The sequence below is a fragment of the Vipera berus genome, assembly GCF_964194415.1.
Source record: "Vipera berus genome assembly, chromosome: Z".
In the NCBI taxonomy this organism is placed as follows: Eukaryota; Metazoa; Chordata; class Lepidosauria; order Squamata; family Viperidae; genus Vipera; species Vipera berus.
Genome location: NC_138205.1, coordinates 4350832 through 4372786, shown reverse-complemented (window position 1 = coordinate 4372786; position 21955 = coordinate 4350832). Strand labels below are relative to the sequence as shown.

Below are 21955 nucleotides of genomic sequence, written 5' to 3'. Positions count from 1 at the left end.
AAGGCGGGCAAAATCCAACCTTCCTCCCTTAAACCCTCCCCTCCTTCTACGCGCCCAAACGAGCCTAAGGAGACTGACACCGGCCTCCTCCACTCAGCACTGCGCCGGGGGGTGGGGTGGGGTCGCCGCTTTTGCCAATCAGCCAGCAGCACGCTCCCGGGCGGGGGGCGTGGGCGGGGCGTGTGTGTGTGGGGGGGGACGAAGTTCAACCCTTTTTTTTGGCCTTCCCCCTTACCTTTTTCTCAAGGCCATTTTGGAGGCGGGCCCGAGCGCCGCCCTTCCCAATCGCCGAGAGGGTAAAGCCGGTTTGATGGACAGCCGCGCCCGGCCAAACGAAGAGCCCGGGCTGAGGGCGCGAGAGCGAAGGCGGCCTCCGGGCCAATGGACGGCGTCGGAGCGAGCCAATAGGAGCGGGCGCCGAGCGGGTAGCCAATCCGAGGGCGGCGGGCGGCGGCCAGTGGCGGCGAGCGGCGGTGGCGGCGGCGCGGCCGGGCTCTATGGCGTCCGTGAAGGGCACGAGCGTCGTCGTCGGCGGCGGGCGAGGCGCCATGGCGGCCTTGGGGGGCGACGGGGAGCCGGGCGGCGGCCCGGGCGGAGGCCTGCCCTCCTCGTCGCAGTACGGGAACGGGCTGGGGGGAAGCGGCCCCGGGGGGGAGCAGGGCGGGCGGCTCCGCGAGGAGGAGGAGGAGGAGGAGATGCTGATCGAGGAGGCGGGCGGCGTCGGCCCGAGGGGCGCCCTCTCCTCCTCCGCCGCCGCCGCCGCCGCCGCCGCCTCCTCGCTGCCCTCCCGGGTCGGCCCGGCCGGCGTGGGCGCCCCCCACCACCACCCCTCTCACCCCGAGGAGCTGGAGGAGGAGGCCGGCCTGGGCGAGGGAGACCCCGGAGACTCCGCCATCGAGGACCCGGTGAGCATCCCGCGCGCCGGGCTGGGGAGTTTGGGGTGGGTGGGTGGGCGGCTTTCTCCCGGGCTGGGATGGAGGGATGGAGGGAGAAGGGAAGGAGAAAGGAAGGGAGGGAGGGAGGGGAGGATCTTTTAAAAAAATAAATAAATAAAAAAAGAGGAAAAATTAACCCAGGGAGGGTGGGAGGAAATGGGAATAATTTATTTATTTATTTTATTTTATTACATTTATATACCGCCCTTTCCCTGAGGACTCACCACCCCGAATAAGAGGAAGGGAAGGATTTTTTTTTTTTTAAAAAAAGAGGAAAATTAAAAAAAAAGGAAGGAAGGAGGGAGATGGGAGGAAGGGAAGGATTTGAAAAAAAAGGAAAAGGAAAAAAGGAAGGAGATGGGAATGGGAGGAAGGGAAGGATTTAAAAAAGAGGATAAATTAGGAAGGAAGGAGATGGGAGGAAGGGAAGGGTTTTAAAAAAAGGAAAATTAAAAAAGGAAGGAAGGAAATGGGAATAAGAGGAAGGGAAGGATTTTAAAAAGAGGAAAAGGAAAAAGGAAGGAGATGGGAATGGGAGGAAGGGAAGGATTTTAAAAAAAGGAAAATTAAAAAAGGAAGGAAGGAAGGAAATGAATAAGGAAGGGAAGGATTTTAAAAAGGAAAATTAAAGGAAGGAGATGGGAATGGGAGGAAGGGAAGGATTTAAAAAAGGAAACTTAAAAAAGGAAGGAAGGAAATGGGAATAAGAGGAAGGGAAGGATTTTAAAGGAAAATTAAAGGAAGGAGACGGGAATGGGAGGAAGGGAAGGATTTAAAAAAGGAAACTTAAAAAAGGAAGGAAGGAGATGGGAATAAGAGGAAGGGAAGGATTTAAAAGGAAAATTAAAGGAAGGAGACGGGAATGGGAGGAAGGGAAGGATTTAAAAAAGGAAAATTGAAGGAAGGGAAGGATTTAAAAAAGGAAAATTAAGGAAGGAAGGAGATGGGAATAAGAGGAAGGGAAGGATTTAAAAGGAAAATTAAAGGAAGGAGACGGGAATGGGAGGAAGGGAAGGATTTAAAAAAGGAAAATTGAAGGAAGGGAAGGATTTAAAAAAGGAAAATTAAGGAAGGAAGGAGATGGGAATGGGAGGAAGGGAAGGATTCAAAAAGGAAAATTAAAGGAAGGAGATGGGAATGGGAGGAAGGGAAGGATTTAAAAAACAAAAATTAAAAAAGGAAGGAAATGGGAATAAGAGGAAGGGAAGGATTTAAAAAAGGAAAATTGAAGGAAGGGAAGGATTTAAAAAAGGAAAATTAAGGAAGGAAGGAGATGGGAATATGAGGTAGGGAGGAAGCAAAGCATTTAAAAAGGAAAAATCAGGAAGGAAGGATTTTTTTATTAAAAGGAAAAATTAGGGTGGGAAGGGGGAAGGAAGGAGATGGGAATAAGAGGAAGGGAGAGAGGTAAGAATTGTAAAGAAAAATTGAGAGAAGGAAGGAGAGAATCTTTTAAAAAAGGAAAATGAAAGAGGCGGGGTGGAAGGAAGGAAGGAAGCAGATGGGAATAAGAGGAAGGGAGGAAGAGAATGGTTTAAAAGGGGGGGGGAAATTAAAGAGGGAGGGGGGGGAAGGAAGGAGATGGGGATAAGAGGGAGGAAAAGAATTTTTAAAAAAGGAAAAGTTAAAAGGGGAAGGAAGGTTGTAAATAAGAGAAAGGGAGGGAAGAAAGAATTTTAAAAAAAATGAAAGGGAGAATTTTTTAAAGGAAAAATTAGGGAGGGAAGGAAGGGTAGAATTTAAAAAACCCTCCTCCTCCCTTCCCCCCCCTCCTGCTTGGGTGCAGAACAATAAGAGGTGGATGCGCTCTTTTTTTAAAAAAATGATCTTTTTATGTTTTGAAATAAGGGCCGGGTTGCTTTACGCGCGGGGGGGGGGGAGAGAAAGCTCATTGGGGAGGAAAAGCGAGCCCCCTTTTTACTTTTACTTTTTTGCGCATTTTGAAAAAGAAAAGAGGGATGAGGAAGGGCAGCTGTTTGCTGGGGAGGAAAGATGGGACTGATCAATGGGGCTTAATGAGAGATCCCTGCAAGGGTGGGGGGGGGGCGAGGATTGAAAAGGGTTGGGGTCTTCTTTTCCGCAGGGAAGGCAAAGGCAGATCCAGGAAAGGGGGAGGGAACATCTTGAGAGACACGTGGCTGCTTGGAAAATGCCCCTAAGCAGACGCTTTGATGCCAGTGGGCCTTTTTGGGATGGTAGAGCTGCAGGGCAGGAAGAGACTCCATTGCTTCGCTCTGGAAAGCCGGCCTGGGAACAAAGAGCTTTAGCGGAGAGGATGGGATGGGAGCCTCCCGCTACTTGGGCCAATCTGGGGGAAAGACCCCCTTTCCCGGCTTCATTAAAGGCCGGCTGAGGGGCTTCTGGAACAATGGCTTTTGGGAGGCGGTCCACACGGAGCCTGTCATTTGTAGGGAATGATGTGTGTGTGTGTGTGTATAGATATAGGTATATGTATATGTATATGTAAAGGTTCCCCCGCACATGCGTGCTAGTCGTTTCCGACTCTAGGGGCCGGTGCTCATCTCCGTTTCAAGGCCAAAGAGCCAGCACTTGTCCGAGGACGTTCTCCGTGGTCACGTGGCCGGCGTGACTAGACTCCAAAGGCGCACTGAACGCTGTTATCTTCCCACCGGAGTGGTCCCTATTTTTCTACTTGCATTTTTACGTGCTTTCGAACTGCTAGGTTGGCAGAAGCTGGGATGAGTAACAGGCGCTCACTCTGCTACGTGGCACTGGGGATTTGACCCGCCAAACTGCCGACCTTCTGATCGACAAGCTCAGCATCCTAACCCACTGAGCCACCGCATCCCACATACATATATACATACATACATACACGTATATATATACATGTATATGTCCCTTTATTCTTTGTTAGCAAGCCAAAAAAATTTACATATATATGTATATATGTATATATGAATATATATATGTGTGTGTGTGTACATATATATATATATATATATATATATATATATATATATATATATATATATATATATATATATATATATATATATATATATATATATATATATATATATATATATATATATATATATATATATGTATGTATGTATGTATAAAGGGACGCGGTGGCTCAGTGGGTTAGGACGCTGAGCTTGTCGATCAGAAGGTCGGCAGTTTGGCGGGTCGAATCCCGAGTGCCGCGTAACAGAGTGAGCGCCTGTTACTCGTCCCAGCTTCTGCCCACCTAGCAGTTCGAAAGCACGTAAAAATGCAAGTAGAAAAATAGGGACCACTCCGGTGGGAAGGTAACAGTGTTCCGTGCGCCTTTGGCGTCTAGTCATGCCGGCCACATGACCATGGAGACGTCCTCGGACAAACGCTGGCTCTTCGGCTATGAAACGGAGATGAGCACCGGCCCCTAGAGTCGGAAACGCGGGAACCTTTACCTTTACCTTTTATGTATGTATATGTATGTATATGTATATGTATGTATGTATATGTATATAATTTAATTCATTAGATTTATATACCGCCCTTTCCCGAAGGACTCAGGGCGGTTTACAGGCCGTGTAAAATCAAACCAATACAAAAGTTAAAAACAATTAAAAAGATTAAATTATCCCTGAAAATAAAAACCCCAGTTAAAAATTCTCAGCCTGGGCCGGAGAGCTCAAAGAGCCAAGTCTTCAGGTCCCGGCGGAATGAACGCAGGTCGGTGGCAGTCCTGAGCTCCACGGGCAGCTGGTTCCAGAGGGCAGGCGCACCCACCGAGAAGGCCCTCCCCCTGGGTGTTACCCGCCGGCAATCTTTTACCGGTGGCACCCTGAGAAGACCCTCCCTGTGGGAGCGCACTGGACGAAGGGAGCTTGATGCTGGCAGCAGGTGTTCCCTCAAATATCCCGGACCCTCGCCATTTAGGGCTTTATAGGTCATCACCAGCACCTTGAATCTCACCCGGAGGGCAAGATGTGTGTGTGTGTGTGTGTGTATAAATAAAAATAATGTGGCTAGGTTTGGAAGAGGAATATGAGCAGTCTTCAGCTTAATGACTACAATTAACGTTAAAAATCTCTCTGGCTAAGTGGCCCATTGGCTAAGCATGTTTTGCCCCCAAAAGCCACCTGGTTCCTGGAGGTTTTTAAGAAGGGACTGGACACCCACTTGTCTTAATATTGTGTAGCTTCTCCTGCTTGAGCAGGGGGTTGGACTAGAAGACCTCCAGGGTCCCTTCCTGCTCTATTCCCATCTTACAACCTTCCTCGCCACGCTTGGGAAGTGAACCACTGCACTTATTTAAGTTAGTAACAACGTCGCTAAACGAATCTGGCTTCCCCCGTCGACTTTGCTTGTCAGAGCGTTGCCAAAGGGGCTCACGTGCCTGCCCCCCCCTCCCAGGACGCTGCGACGGTCATAAATATGAGTCAGATTGCCAAGCGTCTGGATTTGGGTCACATGACCATGGGGGACGCTGCCGCAAGGGTTGTCCAGTGTGAAAAATGGCCATCAGTCCCATTTTTTTCCAGCGCTGTTGTCCCTTTGAATGGTGCAAACGGACGTAAGTCGAGGACTTACCTGCATTGCTCCTTGGGATTGTTGCTCGCGAGATGTGGGTTGCTAGGACAACTTGAAGTGGGGTGGATTGGAAAACGAGCAAAAAAAAAAAAATGGGATCCGAGAGGGAAAATCCAGAAGGAAGCCTCACAATTCTGTTGCTAAGGGAGATATTTGTTCCGTGAATTTTGCCTCACTTTGCGACCTTTCTTGCCACAGTGATGAAGTCACTGCTGTTGTTGAGTTAGTAAAAGGGTTGTAAAATGCTTGAATCTGTTTTCCCCTGTTGACTTTTGTTTGTCGGAAGGTCGCGCTGGAACCATCATAAATATGAGTCAGTTACCAAGCATCTGAATTTTGATCCCGGGACCATGAGGTTTGATGCAACCGTCATAAGTGTGAAAAACGGTCCTAAGTCACTTTTTCCAGCGCTGTTGTATCTTTAAACCAGGGGTCTCCGAACTTGGTCCACAAGTCATCAAAGGGCCAAGTTTGAAGACCCCTGCTTGTGGACTTCAACTTCCAGAATTCCTCAGCCAGCGTGCCTGGCTGAGGAATTCTGGGAGGTGAAGTCTACAAGTCAAGTTTGAAGGGCCAAGTTTGAAGACCCCTGCCATAAAGTCACAAATAGTGATCATATGACAGTCCAGCGATTATAAATACGTGCTGGTTGCCAAGCACCCAAATTTTGTTTTGTGTTTTTTTAAATTATTGATTTTTTTAACATCACCTTAATATTTAGTAAACAGCGTGTTGTCTGGGTTTATATTTAAAAAACAACGATTAGTTTCTATAATTCTATAGTCCATATAGTAGCTTTGCTTGATTTTCTCTTCCAATAATATTCTCTTTTGCCAACCCTGAATTAATACAGTTCATTATTTTGCTAAATAACAGTTAAACATAGACATTTTCCTAATATTTCTGCAAATAATGACCACATCAAGCTTCTTTTCTAACTGATCATCCCTCGTCATAGATCCTGTTTACCAAATTCTTGTTTAAGTTTGTTTTCCCCGCCACGTTCAAAATATTCTTACCAGTTGAGATTTTCTCAAAAGTTAATTACAGTTAAGTATTTTAAGTCTTTTTCCTCATACAGGCCATCCCAATGCTTACATTTCTCATGTCTTAGAGAAAAAAAGAGAAAGAAAAAAGAAAGAAAGAAAGAAATAAGATAATATACTACTTAAAATACATGCCTTTCTTAGGCTAATGTACATTTATCTCTGGAATTTTTCTCTTCTTTTAAACCATATTCAAACATACGTTTAATCTTTAAATGTTCCATTTAACAAATCCAATGGTCTGACTCACGTTTGTGATAATTGCAGTGTCTCCCGGGGTCACATGATCCTTTTTTACGACTTTCTGATGGGGGGGGGTTTCCAACTTGGCCCTTTGATGACGTGTGGACTTCAACAAAGGGCCAAGTTTGAAGACCCCTCTACTAACTTAACAGCTGCACTGATTCACTTAAGAAATGTGGCAAGGAAAGCCGTAGAACGGGACAAAACCCAGCTTAACCAAATGTCTCGCTTAGCGGCAGAAATTTTGGGCTCCGTTCTGATCGTCAGTCAAGGACTTACCGATACTTCTGTCGGAAGCAGCCTTTTTTCCCCCCCCTCTTCCTGCTCATTTCCGCTCGTCCTTCCCTCCCCAGGAGCTGGAAGCCATTAAAGCCAGGGTACGCGAGATGGAGGAAGAGGCCGAGAAGTTGAAGGAGCTGCAAAATGAAGTCGAGAAACAGATGAACATGAGCCCCCCGCCCGGCAACGGTAATCCCCTCCAGGAAAACTCCTGCTTTCTGAAATTCAGCTGCTCAGTCAGGGGACCAGTTTGATTATTAAAGGTTGCGCGCACGCACACACACACAGATAAAATTTCATACAGGGGCATGAGTTTGTATTGGTATCCATGAGTATATACGACAACCGCTTTGGTCTGGTGGTTAAGGCACCAGATTAGAAAGCGGGAGACTGGGAGTCCCACCTTAGGCGTGAAAGCCGGCTGGTTGCCTTTGGGCCAATCACCAGGAGATTGGGAGTTATAGTCATGTCTGAGTGTGAAAGCTGGCTGGGTGCCTTTGGGCCAATCACCAGGAGATTGGGAGTTATAGTCCAGTCTCAGTGTGAAAGCTGGCTGGGTGCCTTTGGGCCAATTACCAGGAGATTGGGAGTTATAGTCCTGTCTCGGTGTAAAGCCGGCTTGGTGCCTTTGAGCTAATCACCAGGAGATTGGGAGTTATAGTCATGTCTGAGTGTGAAAGCCAGCTGGGTGCCTTTCGGCCAATCACCATGAGATTGGGAGCTATAGTCCTGTCTCTGTGAAAGCCAGCTGGGTGCCTTTGGGCCAATCACCAAGAGATTGGGAGTTATAGTCCTGTCTCTGTGTGAAAGCCGGCTGGGTGCCTTTGGGCCAGTCCCCAGGAGACGGTGAGTTTTAGTTTGCCTCAGGCATAAAAGCTGGGTGACTTCGGGCCAATCACCGGGGGACGGTGAGTTCTAGTCCCGCCTCAGGCACGAAAACCACCTGGGCCCAACCCACTTCACAGGATTCCGGTTATGGGAGAAATAGGAGAAAGCTGTGTTGGACATGTTTACCGCTTGAGTTATTTGCAAAAAATATTAAAAGCGGGATACTAGTAAATAAAGCATACGTGTTCTTTGTGCCCAAGGTATACGAAAACCCGGGTCCCATCGGACAGTCGCAATATGCTTTAATTTAATTTTATTTTTTTTGTCCTCGGAGAAAAGGTTATTCTGTGCTTTGTTCAATGTTCAAAGGTCATAAATTGGACAACTTGTTAAGGAAGCGTTTAATAGGAAATGGCAACCATTCAAATACTTAATATTAAGTATATACTCAAATAAAGTGCGGGGCCTCAGTTCTGGTACATTCCGTATCCATCTATGAGTGGGTCTGTACTTGTGTGTGCGCACACATGCACACACACACGCACGCACGTCCAAATTTCTCAAGAAGCTAGATTTGTCCCTTGCTGAGTTGGCTGAATCATATCTTTGCTCTCTTGAAATGGGAAAACGGCCCGGCAGGGTGGTGCGAAACGACATTTTGCCTGCTGGGAACCCCAAAAGACCGATTGCCTTGTGATTATCGTGTGTGGGGCTAATTCCAGGAAAGTAGGAACGCACAGTGCGCTGAAAAGGGAGTCTCAAATTCTCCTTTGCGTTAGCTAAAAGCGACTAGGACGTTTGGGCCTTGAAACAGAGGAAAAAGCATGCTGTTCCTGAGTAGCGACAGCAGGCAAGAAAATGTCTCCCTTCCACAGTTGACTCGAAGCTTCTTTTTCAAAAAAAGGCAACTTGACTGCTTTTTCTTTAATGAAACTTCTTGGATGAGAAGCGAAAAGCCATCATCTTAACACAAGAACAGATTGACAGAGCTGGAAGGGGCCTTGGAGGTCTTCTAGTCCAACCCCCTCCTGAAGCAGGAGACCCTATACCATTTCAGACCAATTGTTCTCCAATCTCTTCTTAAAATCTCCAGTGTTGGAGCACTCACAGCTTCTGAAGTTCCACCGGTTAATTGTTCTCACTGTCAGGAAGTTTCTCCTTAGTTCCAGGTTGCTTCTCTCCTTGCTTAGTTTCCATCCGTTGCTTCTTGGCCTGCCTTCGGGGGCTTTGGAGAATAAGGTGACCCCTTCTTCTTTGGGGCAGCCCCTCAAATATTGGAACACTGCTATCATGTCATCCTTAGTCCGTGTATTAATTAAACTATTTCAGACAAACGGTTGTCTAATCTCTTCTTAAAACACCTCCAGTGTGGGAGCACCCATAACTTCTGGTGGCAAGTCGTTCCACTGATCCGTCGACCTAACCGTCAGGAGATTTCTCCTTAATTCTAGGTTGCTTCTCTCCTTGATTAGTTTCCATCCGTTGCTTCTTGTCCTGCTTTCAGGTGCTTTGGAGAATAGCTTGACTCCCTCTTCTTTGGGGCAGACCCTGAGATACTGGAATAACTGCTATCATGTCCCCCCCCCCCTCGTCCTTCTCTTCGTTAAACTAGACACCCCCAATTCCAGCAGCTGTTCCTTGTATGTTTTAGCCTCCAGTCCCCTGATCCTCTTTGTTGCTCTTCTCTGCACTCTTTCTAGAGTCTCAGCATCTTTTTTCACATCGTGACAACCAAAACTGGATGCAATATTAAAACGTGGCTTTACCAAGGCATTATGAAGTGGTACTAGCACTTCACGTGATCTTGATTCTATCTATTCTATTAATGCAGCCCAGCACCGGGTTGGCTTTTGGGGCAGTTTCTTCCTGGAAAAAACAAACAGTCCAGCTGCCTTTTTGAACAAGCACCTTTGAGACAACCACGACCTGGATGACGGAGAATTTCCGCAGACACTTTCCTTTCCACATTATTTAATAATTCTGTTGGTTAATTGGTTGGTTAATTCTGTCTCTCCTCTACCCCCCCCTCCTCTTTTTCTCCTCTCTCTCTCCCTCTCCCCTCGCTTGTCTCTCTCCCCTCTGCTCTCTCCTGTCTCTCCCCTCTCTCCTGTCTCCCCGCTCTCCTCTCTCCCCCTCTCTCTTCTCTCTCTCTCTCCCCTCTTTTCTCTCTCTCTCCCCTCTCCTGTCTCCCCGCTCTCTCTCTCCCCCTCTCCTCTCTCTCTCCCCTCTCCCCTCTTTTCTCTCCTGTGTCTCCCTCTGTGTCTCCCATCTCTCCTCTCTCTCCCCTCTCCTGTCTCCCCGCTCTCTCTCCCCCTCTCCTCTCTCTCTCCCCTCTCCCCTCTCTTTTCTCTCCTGTCTCTCCCTCTGTGTCTCCCATCTCTCCTCTCTCTCCCCTCTCCTGTCTCCCCGCTCTCTCCCCCTCTCCTCTCTCTCTCCCCTCTCCCCTCTTTTCTCTCCTGTCTCTCCCTCTGTGTCTCCCATCTCTCCTCTCTCTCCCCTCTCCTGTCTCCCCGCTCTCTCTCTCTCCCCCTCTCCTCTCTCTCTCCCCTCTCCCCTCTCTTTTCTCTCCTGTCTCTCCCTCTGTGTCTCCCATCTCTCCTCTCCCCTCTCCTGTCTCCCCGCTCTCTCTCTCCCCCTCTCCTCTCTCTCTCCCCTCTCCCCTCTTTTCTCTCCTGTCTCTCCCTCTATGTCTCCCATCTCTCTCTCCCCCTCTCCTCTCTCTCCCCTCTCCTGTCTCCCCGCTCTCTCCTCTCTCCCCCCTCTCTTCTCTCTCTCTCCCCTCTCCCCTCTCTTTTCTTTCCTGTCTCTCCCTCTGTCTCCCATCTCTCTCCTGTCTCTCCCCTCTCCTGTCTCTCCCCTCTCTTGTCTCCCTCCTCTCTCTCTCCCCCTCTCCCCTAATCTCTCTCCCCTCCTGTCTCTCCCCCTCTCTCCTGTCTCTTCCCTCTCTCCTTTCCCCCCTCTTCTCTCTCTCTCCCCCCCTCCTCTCTCCTGTCTCTTACCCCCTCTTCTCTCCCCCCCCCGTCTCTCTGTCTGTCTCTCTCTCTCTCTCTCTAGCTGGCCCAGTCATCATGTCTTTAGAAGAAAAGATGGAAGCCGATGCCAGATCTATATACGTAGGAAATGTGAGTTTTTCCCCCTCCTTACACCCCGGCTTTCTTCAAGCGAGGACGAAGCCTTGCCTCCTGAACCGGACCCGTCTTCCCTTCCAGGTAGATTACGGGGCAACTGCGGAAGAATTGGAAGCTCACTTCCACGGTTGTGGTTCCGTCAACCGCGTGACGATCCTGTGCGACAAATACACGGGTCATCCGAAGGGGTGAGTGAGCTTTTCCAAGGGGGTGTGTGAGGTGGAGATTAGTCTTGGCTTGAAAGTGGCCTTAAAAGCTCCAGAGTTGGTACGGTAGAATACAGGTAGGTCTTGACCCTTTCGTTGAGTGACCGTTTGAGGTTACAACGGCGCCGAAAGAACTGACGTGCGACTGTTTTTTCCTATTTATGATCCTTGCAGCATCCCCGTGATCGTGTGGTCAAAATTTGCAGGCTTGGCAACTGTTTTTACGACGGTTGCCGTATCCCGGAGTCACACGATCCCCTTTTGCGACGTAGTTGCACTGTTGTCAAGTGCAAATTCAAGTAAACACTTCGTTTATCAAGCTTTTCTGGCATTATACCTAATAAGGGACGAACTTGTAACCCCTCCAGTGATTCACTTGCCGACTGCGGCGAGAAAGGTCGCAAAATGGGGGCAACAGCCACTTAACAAACGGTCTCGCCTAGCAACAAAAAAGCTGGGCTCAATTGTGGTGGCAAGTCAAGGACAGCCTGTGTTGTCCTGCGACCTCTGTTGATTCAAACCCAGATAAGTCCTCAATTTATAACAGTTTGTTTAGCGACAGTTACAACCGTTGCGACCGTTTTTCACAAATTAACGACCGTTTCCAGCAACCCCGGATGGCAAAAACAGGGCGAAACCTGGCTAGCAACAGAAATTTGAGGCTGGGTTGTGGTTGTAAGTTGAGGAGCCTGAACTGTCTTAACCGTCCGTCCTCCTTCTGACCATCTTCTCAAGGTTCGCCTACATTGAATTTTCCGACAAGGAGTCGGTGCGGACTTCGTTGGCGTTAGACGAGTCCCTCTTCAGGGGGAGACAAATCAAGGTGGGTACACCATTTTCACACAACACACACACACACACACACACACACCACTCTGTGCCTGACTCTTGAATAGCTTTTTTGCGGCCATCCCTTGGACTGAACCATCTAAGCCAGGGATAGGCCACCTTGGCTCTTTTATGACTGGTGGGACTTCAACTCCCAGAATTCCTCAGCCAGCCATGCTGAGGAACTCGAGGACTGGTGGACTTCAACTCCCAGAATTCCTCAGCCAGACATGCTGAGGGACTCGAGGACTGGTGGACTTCAGCTCCCAGAATTCCTCAGTCAGCCACGCTGAGGAACTCGAAGACTGGTGGACTTCAACTCCCAGAATTCCTCAGCCAGCCACGCTGAGGTACTCGAGGACTGGTGGACTTCAGCTCCCAGAATTCCTCAGCCAGCCACGCTGAGGAATTCGAGGACTGGTGGACTTCAACTCCCAGAATTCCTCAGCCAGCCACGCTGCGGTACTCGAGGACTGGTGGACCTCAACTCCCAGAATTCCTCAGCCAGCCACGCTGAGGAATTCGAGGACTGGTGGACTTCAACTCCCAGAATTCCTCAGCCAGCCACGCTGAGGTACTCGAGGACTGGTGGACTTCAGCTCCCAGAATTCCTCAGCCAGCCACGCTGAGGAATTCGAGGACTGGTGGACTTCAGCTCCCAGAATTCCTCAGCCAGCCACGCTGAGGAATTCGAGGACTGGTGGACTTCAACTCCCAGAATTCCTCAGCCAGCCACGCTGAGGTACTCGAGGACTGGTGGACTTCAACTCCCAGAATTCCTCAGCCAGCCACGCTGAGGTACTCGAGGACTGGTGGACTTCAGCTCCCAGAATTCCTCAGCCAGCCACGCTGAGGAATTCGAGGACTGGTGGACTTCAACTCCCAGAATTCCTCAGCCAGCCACGCTGAGGTACTCGAGGACTGGTGGACTTCAACTCCCAGAATTCCTCAGCCAGCCACGCTGAGGAATTCGAGGACTGGTGGACTTCAACTCCCAGAATTCCTCAGCCAGCCACGCTGAGGAACTCGAGGACTGGTGGACTTCCAACTCCCAGAATTCCTCAGCCAGCCACGCTGAGGAACTTGAGGACTGGTGGACTTCAACTCCCAGAATTCCTCAGCCAGCCACGCTGAGAAATTCGAGGACTGGTGGACTTCAGCTCCCAGAATTCCTCAGCCAGCCACGCTGAGGAACTCGAAGACTGGTGGACTTCAACTCCCAGAATTCCTCAGCCAGCCACGCTGAGGAACTCGAGGACTGGTGGACTTCAGCTCCCAGAATTCCTCAGCCAGCCAAGCTGAGGAACTCGAGGACTGGTGGACTTCAACTCCCAGAATTCCTCAGCCAGCCACGCTGAGGAACTTGAGGACTGGTGGACCAACTCCCAGAATTCCTCAGCCAGCCACGCTGAGGAACTCGAGGACTGGTGGACTTCAGCTCCCAGAATTCCTCAGCCAGCATGGAAACCTCTCCCTTTTCCCCTCAGTGTGGCTGGCTCAGGAATTCTGGGAGTTGAAGTCCCCGAGTCATATAAAAGAGCCAAGGTGGCCTAGCCCTGATTCTAAGCAGTGAAAAGGTGAGATTTTTGCTTCGGAGCCCTTCCCTTCGGGACCGTTCCAGTGTGGGATTCCCCCCCTCCCCCCGTGCTCTGAGCTTGGCGGTTTTCTTGCAGACATTTTGTGACCCAGCTGGGGAACCTCACCAGTGCTAGAAGGCCGTAGTTGGGTTTGTGGAGAGGAGGAGAAAGAGGAAGGACACTGGTGTGTTCAGTGCGCTGATGATGGCAACAGGTTTGGTAATGAAACATCAAGAAAATCACCAACCTAGTGAGAGCACCAAGGATTCGCCTCCTCCTCCCCCCCTCCCCTCCCGTAATCCCACTCCTTTTTTGGAACTGATGATGTTCCCTAGTTGGGTCTTGAAACGTCTGCCGGAAAGCCACGGAGCTCAGAGAGCACCAAGGGCCCCCCAGTACAACTCTACTCCCCTACAACGATGAATTCCCCCCGTTACGGGGAGGTGTCTGCATTCTCTAGGGTGCAAGCAGAAAGGTGAGGAATTGCTACCCAGCGTAAGCCTGCCTTGCCTTAGCCCCTGAGCCTGACCTGCAAGGTTATGTGTACATCCGAACTAGACTGTGTTGTTTCTCTGGGCCATATGTATATGTGTGTGTGTGTGTGTGGAGGGGTATGCATTATTATAACTCATGTTTATGCAATGTATATAGGAGGTGGTTACCCTTTGAGAGCTGTGTGCAACAAAAAAAAAATAATGTATGCTGGTTAATGTGCATTTAAAGTGATAAATTATTCTGCTCTAATCTGTTCTATGTTACTCTGTTCTAATCTGTTCTATGTTATTCTGTTCTGATCTGTTTGTTCTGTTATTCTGTTCTGCTCTAATCTGTTCCATTATTCTATTCTGATATAATCTGTTCTGTTGTTCTATTCTGTTCTAATCTGTTCTGTTCTATGTTATTCTGTTCTGCTCTAATCTGTTCTGTTCTGTTATTCTATTCTGCTCTAATCTGTTGTTATTCTATTTTGTTCTAATCTGTTCTATGTTATTCTATTCTGCTCTAATCTGTTGTTATTCTATTTTGTTCTAATCTGTTCTGTGTTATTCTGTTCTAATCTGTTCTGTTATTCTATTCTGCTCTAATCTGCTCTATGTTATTCTATCTGCTGTAATCTGTTCTGTTCTGTTATTCTATTCTGTTCTATGTTATTCTGTTCTTTTCTGTTCTAATCTGTTCTGTTATTCTATTCTGTTCTATGTTATTCTGTTCTGTTCTATTCTGTTATTCTGTTCTGTTCTATCCTGTATTATTCTATTCTGTTACTCTTTTCCATTCTGTTCTAATCTAATCTAATCTCACTTTTAGGTGATTCCCAAACGGACCAACCGCCCAGGCATCAGCACCACAGACCGAGGCTTCCCCCGGACCCGGTACCGAGGGCGAGGGTCCGGCTACAGCAGTTCCAGGGCCAGGTTCTACAGCGGCTTCAGCAGCCGTCCGCCCCGAGGGCGTGCATACAGGTCTGACCCAAAGGGGAGAGGGGGCAATCGATCCTCCGTAGGTCAGACGGCCAGGCAGCGGAGCTACTGGATTAGACTAGCAATCACAGGCTTAAAACCTCCGGCCTCTCTTCTTATTGATCCCCTGAGACAGACCAATGCAAGGGATCCCGCAAGCCAGAATACAGCTGGTCCTCGGCTTATATAACACTTCACTTAGTGACCCTTCAGAATTACAACATCACTGAAAGGAAAAAAAAAAGGGAGTCTCCACCGTTTTTCACACTTAACAGCCGTCGCGGCATGTCTCACGGTCAATGTGATCCAAATTCGGACGCTCAGCAACCGGCTCGTATTTATGACGGTCGCAGCGTGCCCGGGGGTGTCACGTGATCCCCTTTTGCGACCTCCTGACAAGCAAAATCAAATGGGGGGGGGGTTTAGTTAAGCCAGATTCGCTTTATGACCCTCTCACTCACTTAACCACTGTGGCAGGAAAGGTTGTAAAGTGGGACGCTCCAGTGTCTCGCTTAGCAACGTAAGCGGTGGGCTGGTCGTAAGTCAAGGGCTGCCTATCGATTTTGGTAAGAAAGAGAGTCTGAAAATGATTAGGCGACAGTCCCGCGATCAAGAATTTCTACATTTTACTGGACATAGGCCGTTTCGGGACACCCCGTAAAATCGAAGCTTTCAAAATGATCGGCTTTAATCTTTCATTGTTCAGGTAGTCCTCGATTTAACAACAGTTCCTTTAGCGACCAAAGTCACGCCAGCGCCGGAAAGGGTGATTTGTGGCCGTTTTTCACATGACCATCGTAACATTCCTCCTCCTCCCCCCCCCCTCGTGGTCACATGATCAAAATCCAGACGCCTGGCAACCGACTCGTATTTATGACGGCCGCAGCGTTGTTCCCTGGGGGGGGGCAGGCGATCCCCTCTTGCGACCTTTTTGACCAGTTAAAATCGTCCCTTAACCGTGGTCCTAATTTTTAACGACTGCGGCGATTCGCTTAACAGCCGCAGGGGGGTGGGTGGGCGAGAAAAGGCCGTAAAATAGGAAGCGGAAGCCGTTTAACAGCGACGGGAAAGTTGGGCTCCGTTTGCCGCGCCCGTCACTTCGAGAGCGCTCCTGGCCCCGATCCAACATCCTGAAATCCAAATTTTTCAGCAACGTCGCGTTTTGAACTCGTCCCGGTTCTTGAAGGCAAAACTGAGTAAGTTGTAAAGTTAGTTTTCAGGACCTCGGAAGCCAAGGCCAAAAAAAAAAAAAAAGGAACATTTTACCGCACAGCGTTGGAGTGTACCATTGTGTACCTCTTTGTGGTGTTGCAGGGTGTTGTTGCTGAGGTGGAAGATGGGGGCTGCTCAGCCTCCAAATCAAGGAATCTTTTTCTCCCCCAGGTCAGAGAAAGAAAGAGCTGGGGGGGGGGTGGAGGGAGGAAGGAAGGAGAGAAAGAAAGAAGAAAGAAAAAGGGAAGAAAGGAAAGAAAAAGGGAAGGAAGGAAAGGAAGAAAGAAGGAAGGAGAGAAAGAAAAAGAAAGAAAGACAAAAAATACGCCAAAGCCATAGGGACGGAGGTCACAAAAGGTCCCAGCCACCCCCCCCACCCCCCCCACCCCGTTTGGAAATGCAGATGTAGTTTTTCACGTTTGGAGGATTTCGGCCCCCATGTCTGTAGGTTTTTAAAAGCTTTTTTTCTTTTCTTTTCTTTTTTTAAAAATTACCTCTTTCATTAATGTGTTTCCTTCTTCTTTTTCACAGGGGCCGGGCCAGAGCGACCTCATGGTATTCCCCTTACTAAAAACAAAAACACACACACAAAAAAAATGGTTGTTTTAGGAAGGAGGAAAAAAAAAAAAGGAAAAAAAAATGAAGATTGTTACCATGATGGAAAAAAAAAATTATATATATACATACATATATATATATATATATATATATACTGTTGGCGGGAGGAGGTTGTTTCTTAAACGCTGTGCAGAGAAAGAGGGTTGACCTATAACGGGGCAGGAGGGGAGGAAACAAGCTTGTGGGTCGGCCCAGTTGTTGGTCAAAACTTGCCTGGTAGTGTTGTCCGGAGTTTCCCTTCTCCGCCCGCCCTTCTCCGTTGTTTTTTTTTGGCAGATTTTTGGGGAATTCTTCCTCTTCTGTTTTTACAAAGGGGGCAGTGCTGGGAAGGCTGTGTGAGGATGTCCCTTCCAGATTCTGTGACGCTTTCGTTTTCCTCCTTGCACCCTTCCTCTCCACTGCGTGTGTTTTTTGTGTCTGTGTGTGTGTCTGTGCATATATTTCCCTGCTTGGTTTCCGCTGCCTTTGCGTTGCTTTGCCCTGCCCTGCCCTTCCTCCAACCTAAACAGATTAGCCCAGAAGAAGCTGACATTCACGGTTTTGTAGCCGGGGGAAAAAAAAAAAAAAGCTGGCATCCACGGCTTCGTAGCCGGAAAGAAGCTGGCATTCATAGCCGGGAAGTAGCTGGCATTCACGGTTTCATAGCCTGAAAGAAGCTGGCGTTCATAGCCGGGGGTAAAAAAAAGCTGGCATTCACGGCTTCGTAGCCGGAAAGAAGCTAACATTCACGGCTTCATTGTTACCTTTTACCCAGACATCTCTCGCCCGATCTATGTTTTTTTGCCCAGGACATCCTCGAAAATGCCACATCCCATTCTGGGATTCTTCCCTGCTTCTGCCCACATCCCATCACCCTTTTGGTCTTTTTCCCCTGGATTTTGTCCTGAACTCAAAAGCATTGTTCTAAACCCCCCCAAAAAAAGAAACTCGGGTGATTCTCGTTTAAAAACACCCTTCCTTCCTTCCTTCCTTCCTTCCTTCCTTCCTTCCTTCCTTCCTTCCTTCCTTCCTTCCTGTCTGATGCCCACCATTTCAGGTCATAGGTGTCTTGCGCCCCTCAATTCTTCCTCCATTCTCTATCTAAAGGGGTTTGTTTTATATGCCTTGTTTGAGTGTCTTTATCTTTACAGGTTGCTTTATTTTTTAGCCTGAAGAAATAACGCCGAAACCTGAAGCTGTAGAGAAACCAGGGGCAGGGGTGGGGGAGGAAAAAAATAAAAAAAATAAAAATAAAAAAAAAATATCCCGGGAGGGGTTTGTTGGGTTATTGAGAACCAGAATGACTTTAAAAAAAAATGGGAGGAAAAAAAAAAGGGGAAAAAAATATTTCAGGTTGGAGGGAGGGGAACAGAGGAAGGAAGCCGAATGTTATAAGGGTGGAAAAAAAAATAAAATAAAAAATAAAGATGTTTTTGGAAGAAACGAGCGTGGGTACGGTGCCTTTTTTTGGGCTGCTGCCGAAAAGCAGGCTCAACGGCGAGTCTCTTCGTGACCGTTTCAAAGTTATAAACGGCCCCGAGAAAAGCGACTTGGCGACCGTGTTTCACGCTTAGCGTCGGTTGCAGCATCCCCACCCCACCCCGTCGCCCTGTGATCAAGATTCAGACACTTGGCAACTGGCTTATATTTATGACGGTCGCAGCATCCCCAGGATTGTGTCGATCCCTTTTGGGGCAACCTTCCGACAGAATTAATGGGGGATTCGGTTAACAATGGCAAGTTGAAAGGTCATAAAACGAGGCAAAAATTCACCACAGAAATTTGGGGCTCACCCGCTTGGTCGTAAGTCGGGGACTATCTGTAGAATGGCGTGCCTGGTTGGTGACTGCTATTGCTCCAGGTGGCTGAACTGGCCTGTACAGACTTGTCCTTGACTTAACCGTTTGTTTAGTGAGGGTTCAAACTCATCAATGGCGCTGAGAAAAGGGTGATTTACAATTGCTCCTCGCACTTACGACCGTTGCAGCCCCAGGATCAGGTGATCAGATTTCGGCTGCTTTACAACGGATGCAGCATCCTGGGGTCACGTGATGGCCAAAGTCAATGGGGGGAGGCTGGACTCGGTTTTAACGACTGCCTGATTCTCTCTTAATGTCCAGTGATTCGCTTACCGTCCATGGCCAACAAAGGTAAAAGTGGGTGCGGCTTGCTTTGCAACGGAAACACTGGTCTTAAGTCGAGGGGACTCCCTGTCCAGTGTGGCAGTTTCCTTGTACCTGCTTGGAATTGCATGACTCAGAAAGTTCCTCTGATTTGCAAAGTGCAAATCCCGATGAAGGTGAGCTGGGAGGGAGGGGCATACAGGTACTCCTTCACTCTACAACTGTTCCATTGAGTGACCGAAGTTAACACACTGAAAAAAAACAACAGAAACCCAGCCATTTTTTTTCACGGGAGCGTTGCACCATTTTGCCCATCGTCATTTGACCAAAACTCAAATGTTGGGGACTGGTGTGACAGTTGCAGTGTCCTGGGGACCCGTTTTGTGACCACCTGATGGGCAATAGTCCACAGGGAAGTCAAGATTCCCTTCGCGACTGTTCACTAACTTACAACTGCAATCATTTCCCTTAACTGTGGCAAGGAAGGTGGTAGGTAAAGGTTCCCCCGCACATGCGTGCTAGTCGTTTCCGACTAGGGGCCCGTGCTCATCTCCGTTTCAAAGCCAAAGAGCCAGCGTTTGTCCGAGGACGTCTCCGTGGTCGTGGCCGGCATGACTAGACGCCAAAGGCGCACGGAGCGCTGTTACCTTCCCACCGGAGTGGTCCCTATTTTTCTACTTGCATTTTTACATGCTTTCGAACTGCTAGGTTGGCAGAAGCTGGGATGAGTAACAGGCGCTCACTCTGCTACGCGGCACTCGGGATTCAACCCGCCAAACTGCCGACCTTCTGATCGACAAGCTCAGCGACCTAACCCACTGAGCCACCGCGTCCCTGGTGGTAAAATGGGGCAAAACTCTTTCCGTCTAGCAACAAAGTTTGGGCACAACTTTTTAAGTTTTGAGGACTACCTACGTTGATTTGAGTTTTAAGGGATGGAGCACATTCTGGTTCGCGTGTTTTCCCCCGGTTTTGACGCTTCTGTGTCATATGAGTGTGCGTGTGAGTATGCGCATGATGGTATTTTTGAGAGCTGAACACAACGAAATTTAAAGTGTACTGATTAGTGCGCATTTAAAGTACAAAGTTTTTATTCTATGCTGCTCTGTTCCTATTCCATTCCATTGTTCTGTTTTATTATTTTAGTCTAGTCTATTTTATTATTCTAGTCTATTATTATTCTATTCTATTTATTCTGGTCTAGTCTATTCCTCTCTACTCTCCATTCCAATCCCATCCCATTCTGTCTCTTATTCTATCCTGTAATTCTATTTCTATTTCTGTTCTGTTCTTGTTGTTAGTTGCAAAGTCATGTCCGACCCATCGCGACCCCATGGACAATGTTCCTCCAGGCCTTCCTGTCCTATTCTGTGTCTATTATTTATTCTTACTCTATTATTCAATTTATTCTACTCTATTCCTCTCTGTGCTTCATTCCCATCCCATTCCTTTCTCCTATTCTATTCCATTCCATTCCATTTTTTCTTTTCTATTCCATCCCATCCCATTCCTTTCTCCTATTCTATTCCATTCCATTTTTTCTTTTCTATCCCATCCCATCCCATCCCATCCCATTCCTTTATTCTATTCTATTCTATTCCATTCCATTCTATTTTTTCTATTCCATCCCATTCCTTTATTCCATTCCATTCCATTCCATTCTAATTCTATTCTATTCTATTCTATGCTATTCTTTTCTATTCTATTCCATTCCATTCCATTCCATTCCATGTTTAATATCCTATCCTATCCTATCCTATCCTTGGTGGAGCAGTGGGCTAATGCCTCCTTAAGTAACACCAGCTGCCTGCAATTAGCGCAGGTTCGAGTCCCACCAGGCTCAAGGTTGACTCAGCCTTCCATCCTTCCGAGGTAGGTAAAATGAGGACCCAGATTGTTGGGGGCAATTAAGCTGACTTTGTAATAATGCTGCTTGGGGGGGGTGTGAAAGCCCTAATAAGCAGGCATATACATAGAATGAAGGCTACTGCTAAGCTTGTAAGCCACCCTGAGTCTTCGGAGAAGGGCAGGATATAAATGGAATTAAAATAAAAAAATAAAAATAAATATCCTAGGAATTGAAGTCCACACCTCTTAAAAGTTATCTAGCTTGAAAAGCAGCCTTGCAGTTTGCCTAACCATCATGTTCTACGGACCAGCAGCGCTGTAGCCTAAACCTGCAACGGCAAAGATTATACTTAACCTGCTTCCTGCCTTTGCAGCCAGAAAGTCAGGTGTTTGCATTTACCCACCAACCATTTTTTCTCCCCCCCCCAGGATGAAAAAGGAACGAAGCAGGCGGGTTGCAGCTAGAGGATTGCAGAATCCGTACCGAGCTTTCCCGTGAGAAATTCTGTTCCAACAAATCTTGTCACATTCCAAAATGCGGTTTTGTTTGCTCCACTTTGTCCCTGTCCCTTTGCAAGAAGAAGAAGAAGAAGAAGAAGAAGAAGAAGAAGAAGAAGAAGAAGAAGAAGAAGAAGAAGAAGAAGAAGAAGAAGAAGAAGAAGAAGAAGAAGAAGAAGAAGAAGAAGAAGGAAAGAAAGAAAAAGAAAGAAAGAAAGAAAGAAAGAAAGAAAGAAAGAAAGAAAGAAAGAAAGAAAGAAAGAAAGAAAGAAAGAAAGAAAGAAAAAGAAAAGGGCCATGAATGGAAGCAAAGCCAGATTAAAAATAAATATTTTTAGGGCGCAACGGAAGATGGGCGAGAACCGGTTTGCTGCCACGGCTAAAGGCCTGGGCCTGCAGTCTTGGAGTTAATGCTCCCGTTTGGCCACAAACCAGCTTGACGGCTTCTAAACCAGTTTACTGGCTTAAGGAGAAGATGTTAAATTCTGCTAATCCTTAAAACGGACTGTTGCATCAGTTCTGTAATTGGGGGTGGGGGGGCAGGGTTTATCTTAGCTTAAAAATTAGCCGAATGACTCTATTGGGGCGGGGGTGCCCTTTTGAAT

At 47.9% G+C, this 21955-nt stretch overlaps 1 protein-coding gene across 2 annotated transcripts; it reads left to right on the top strand.

Moving 5' to 3' along the window:
• Nucleotides 1-476: 476 nt before the first annotated feature.
• LOC308677943 (polyadenylate-binding protein 2-like) lies at nucleotides 477-21540 on the top strand. 2 transcript variants are annotated; one of them, XM_081344666.1, is made up of 7 exons: nucleotides 477-905; nucleotides 7120-7234; nucleotides 10928-10995; nucleotides 11083-11189; nucleotides 11943-12030; nucleotides 14921-15075; nucleotides 21282-21540. In XM_081344666.1, the coding sequence occupies exons 1-7, from the start codon at nucleotides 498-500 to the stop codon at nucleotides 21349-21351; spliced, it is 1011 nt and encodes a 336-aa protein (XP_081200792.1). In that variant the 5' UTR covers nucleotides 477-497; the 3' UTR covers nucleotides 21352-21540. The 2 variants fall into 2 exon arrangements, with proteins under 2 accessions (XP_081200792.1, XP_081200793.1); XM_081344667.1 differs by lacking the exon at nucleotides 21282-21540 and adding an exon at nucleotides 16816-18143 and having other exon boundaries at nucleotides 480-905.
• The last annotated feature ends 415 nt before the right edge of the window (nucleotides 21541-21955 follow it).

Excerpts from the sequence above, each read along its gene's own strand:
- LOC308677943 (XM_081344666.1), top strand. The coding sequence starts at position 498 with ATGGCGTCCGTGAAGGGCACGAGCGTCGTCGTCGGCGGCGGGCGAGGC. Across the intron at positions 12,031-14,920 it reads TCAGGGGGAGACAAATCAAG|GTGATTCCCAAACGGACCAA; the intron begins GTGGGTACACCA and ends TCTCACTTTTAG. Across the intron at positions 15,076-21,281 it reads CCCCGAGGGCGTGCATACAG|GATGAAAAAGGAACGAAGCA; the intron begins GTCTGACCCAAA and ends TCCCCCCCCCAG.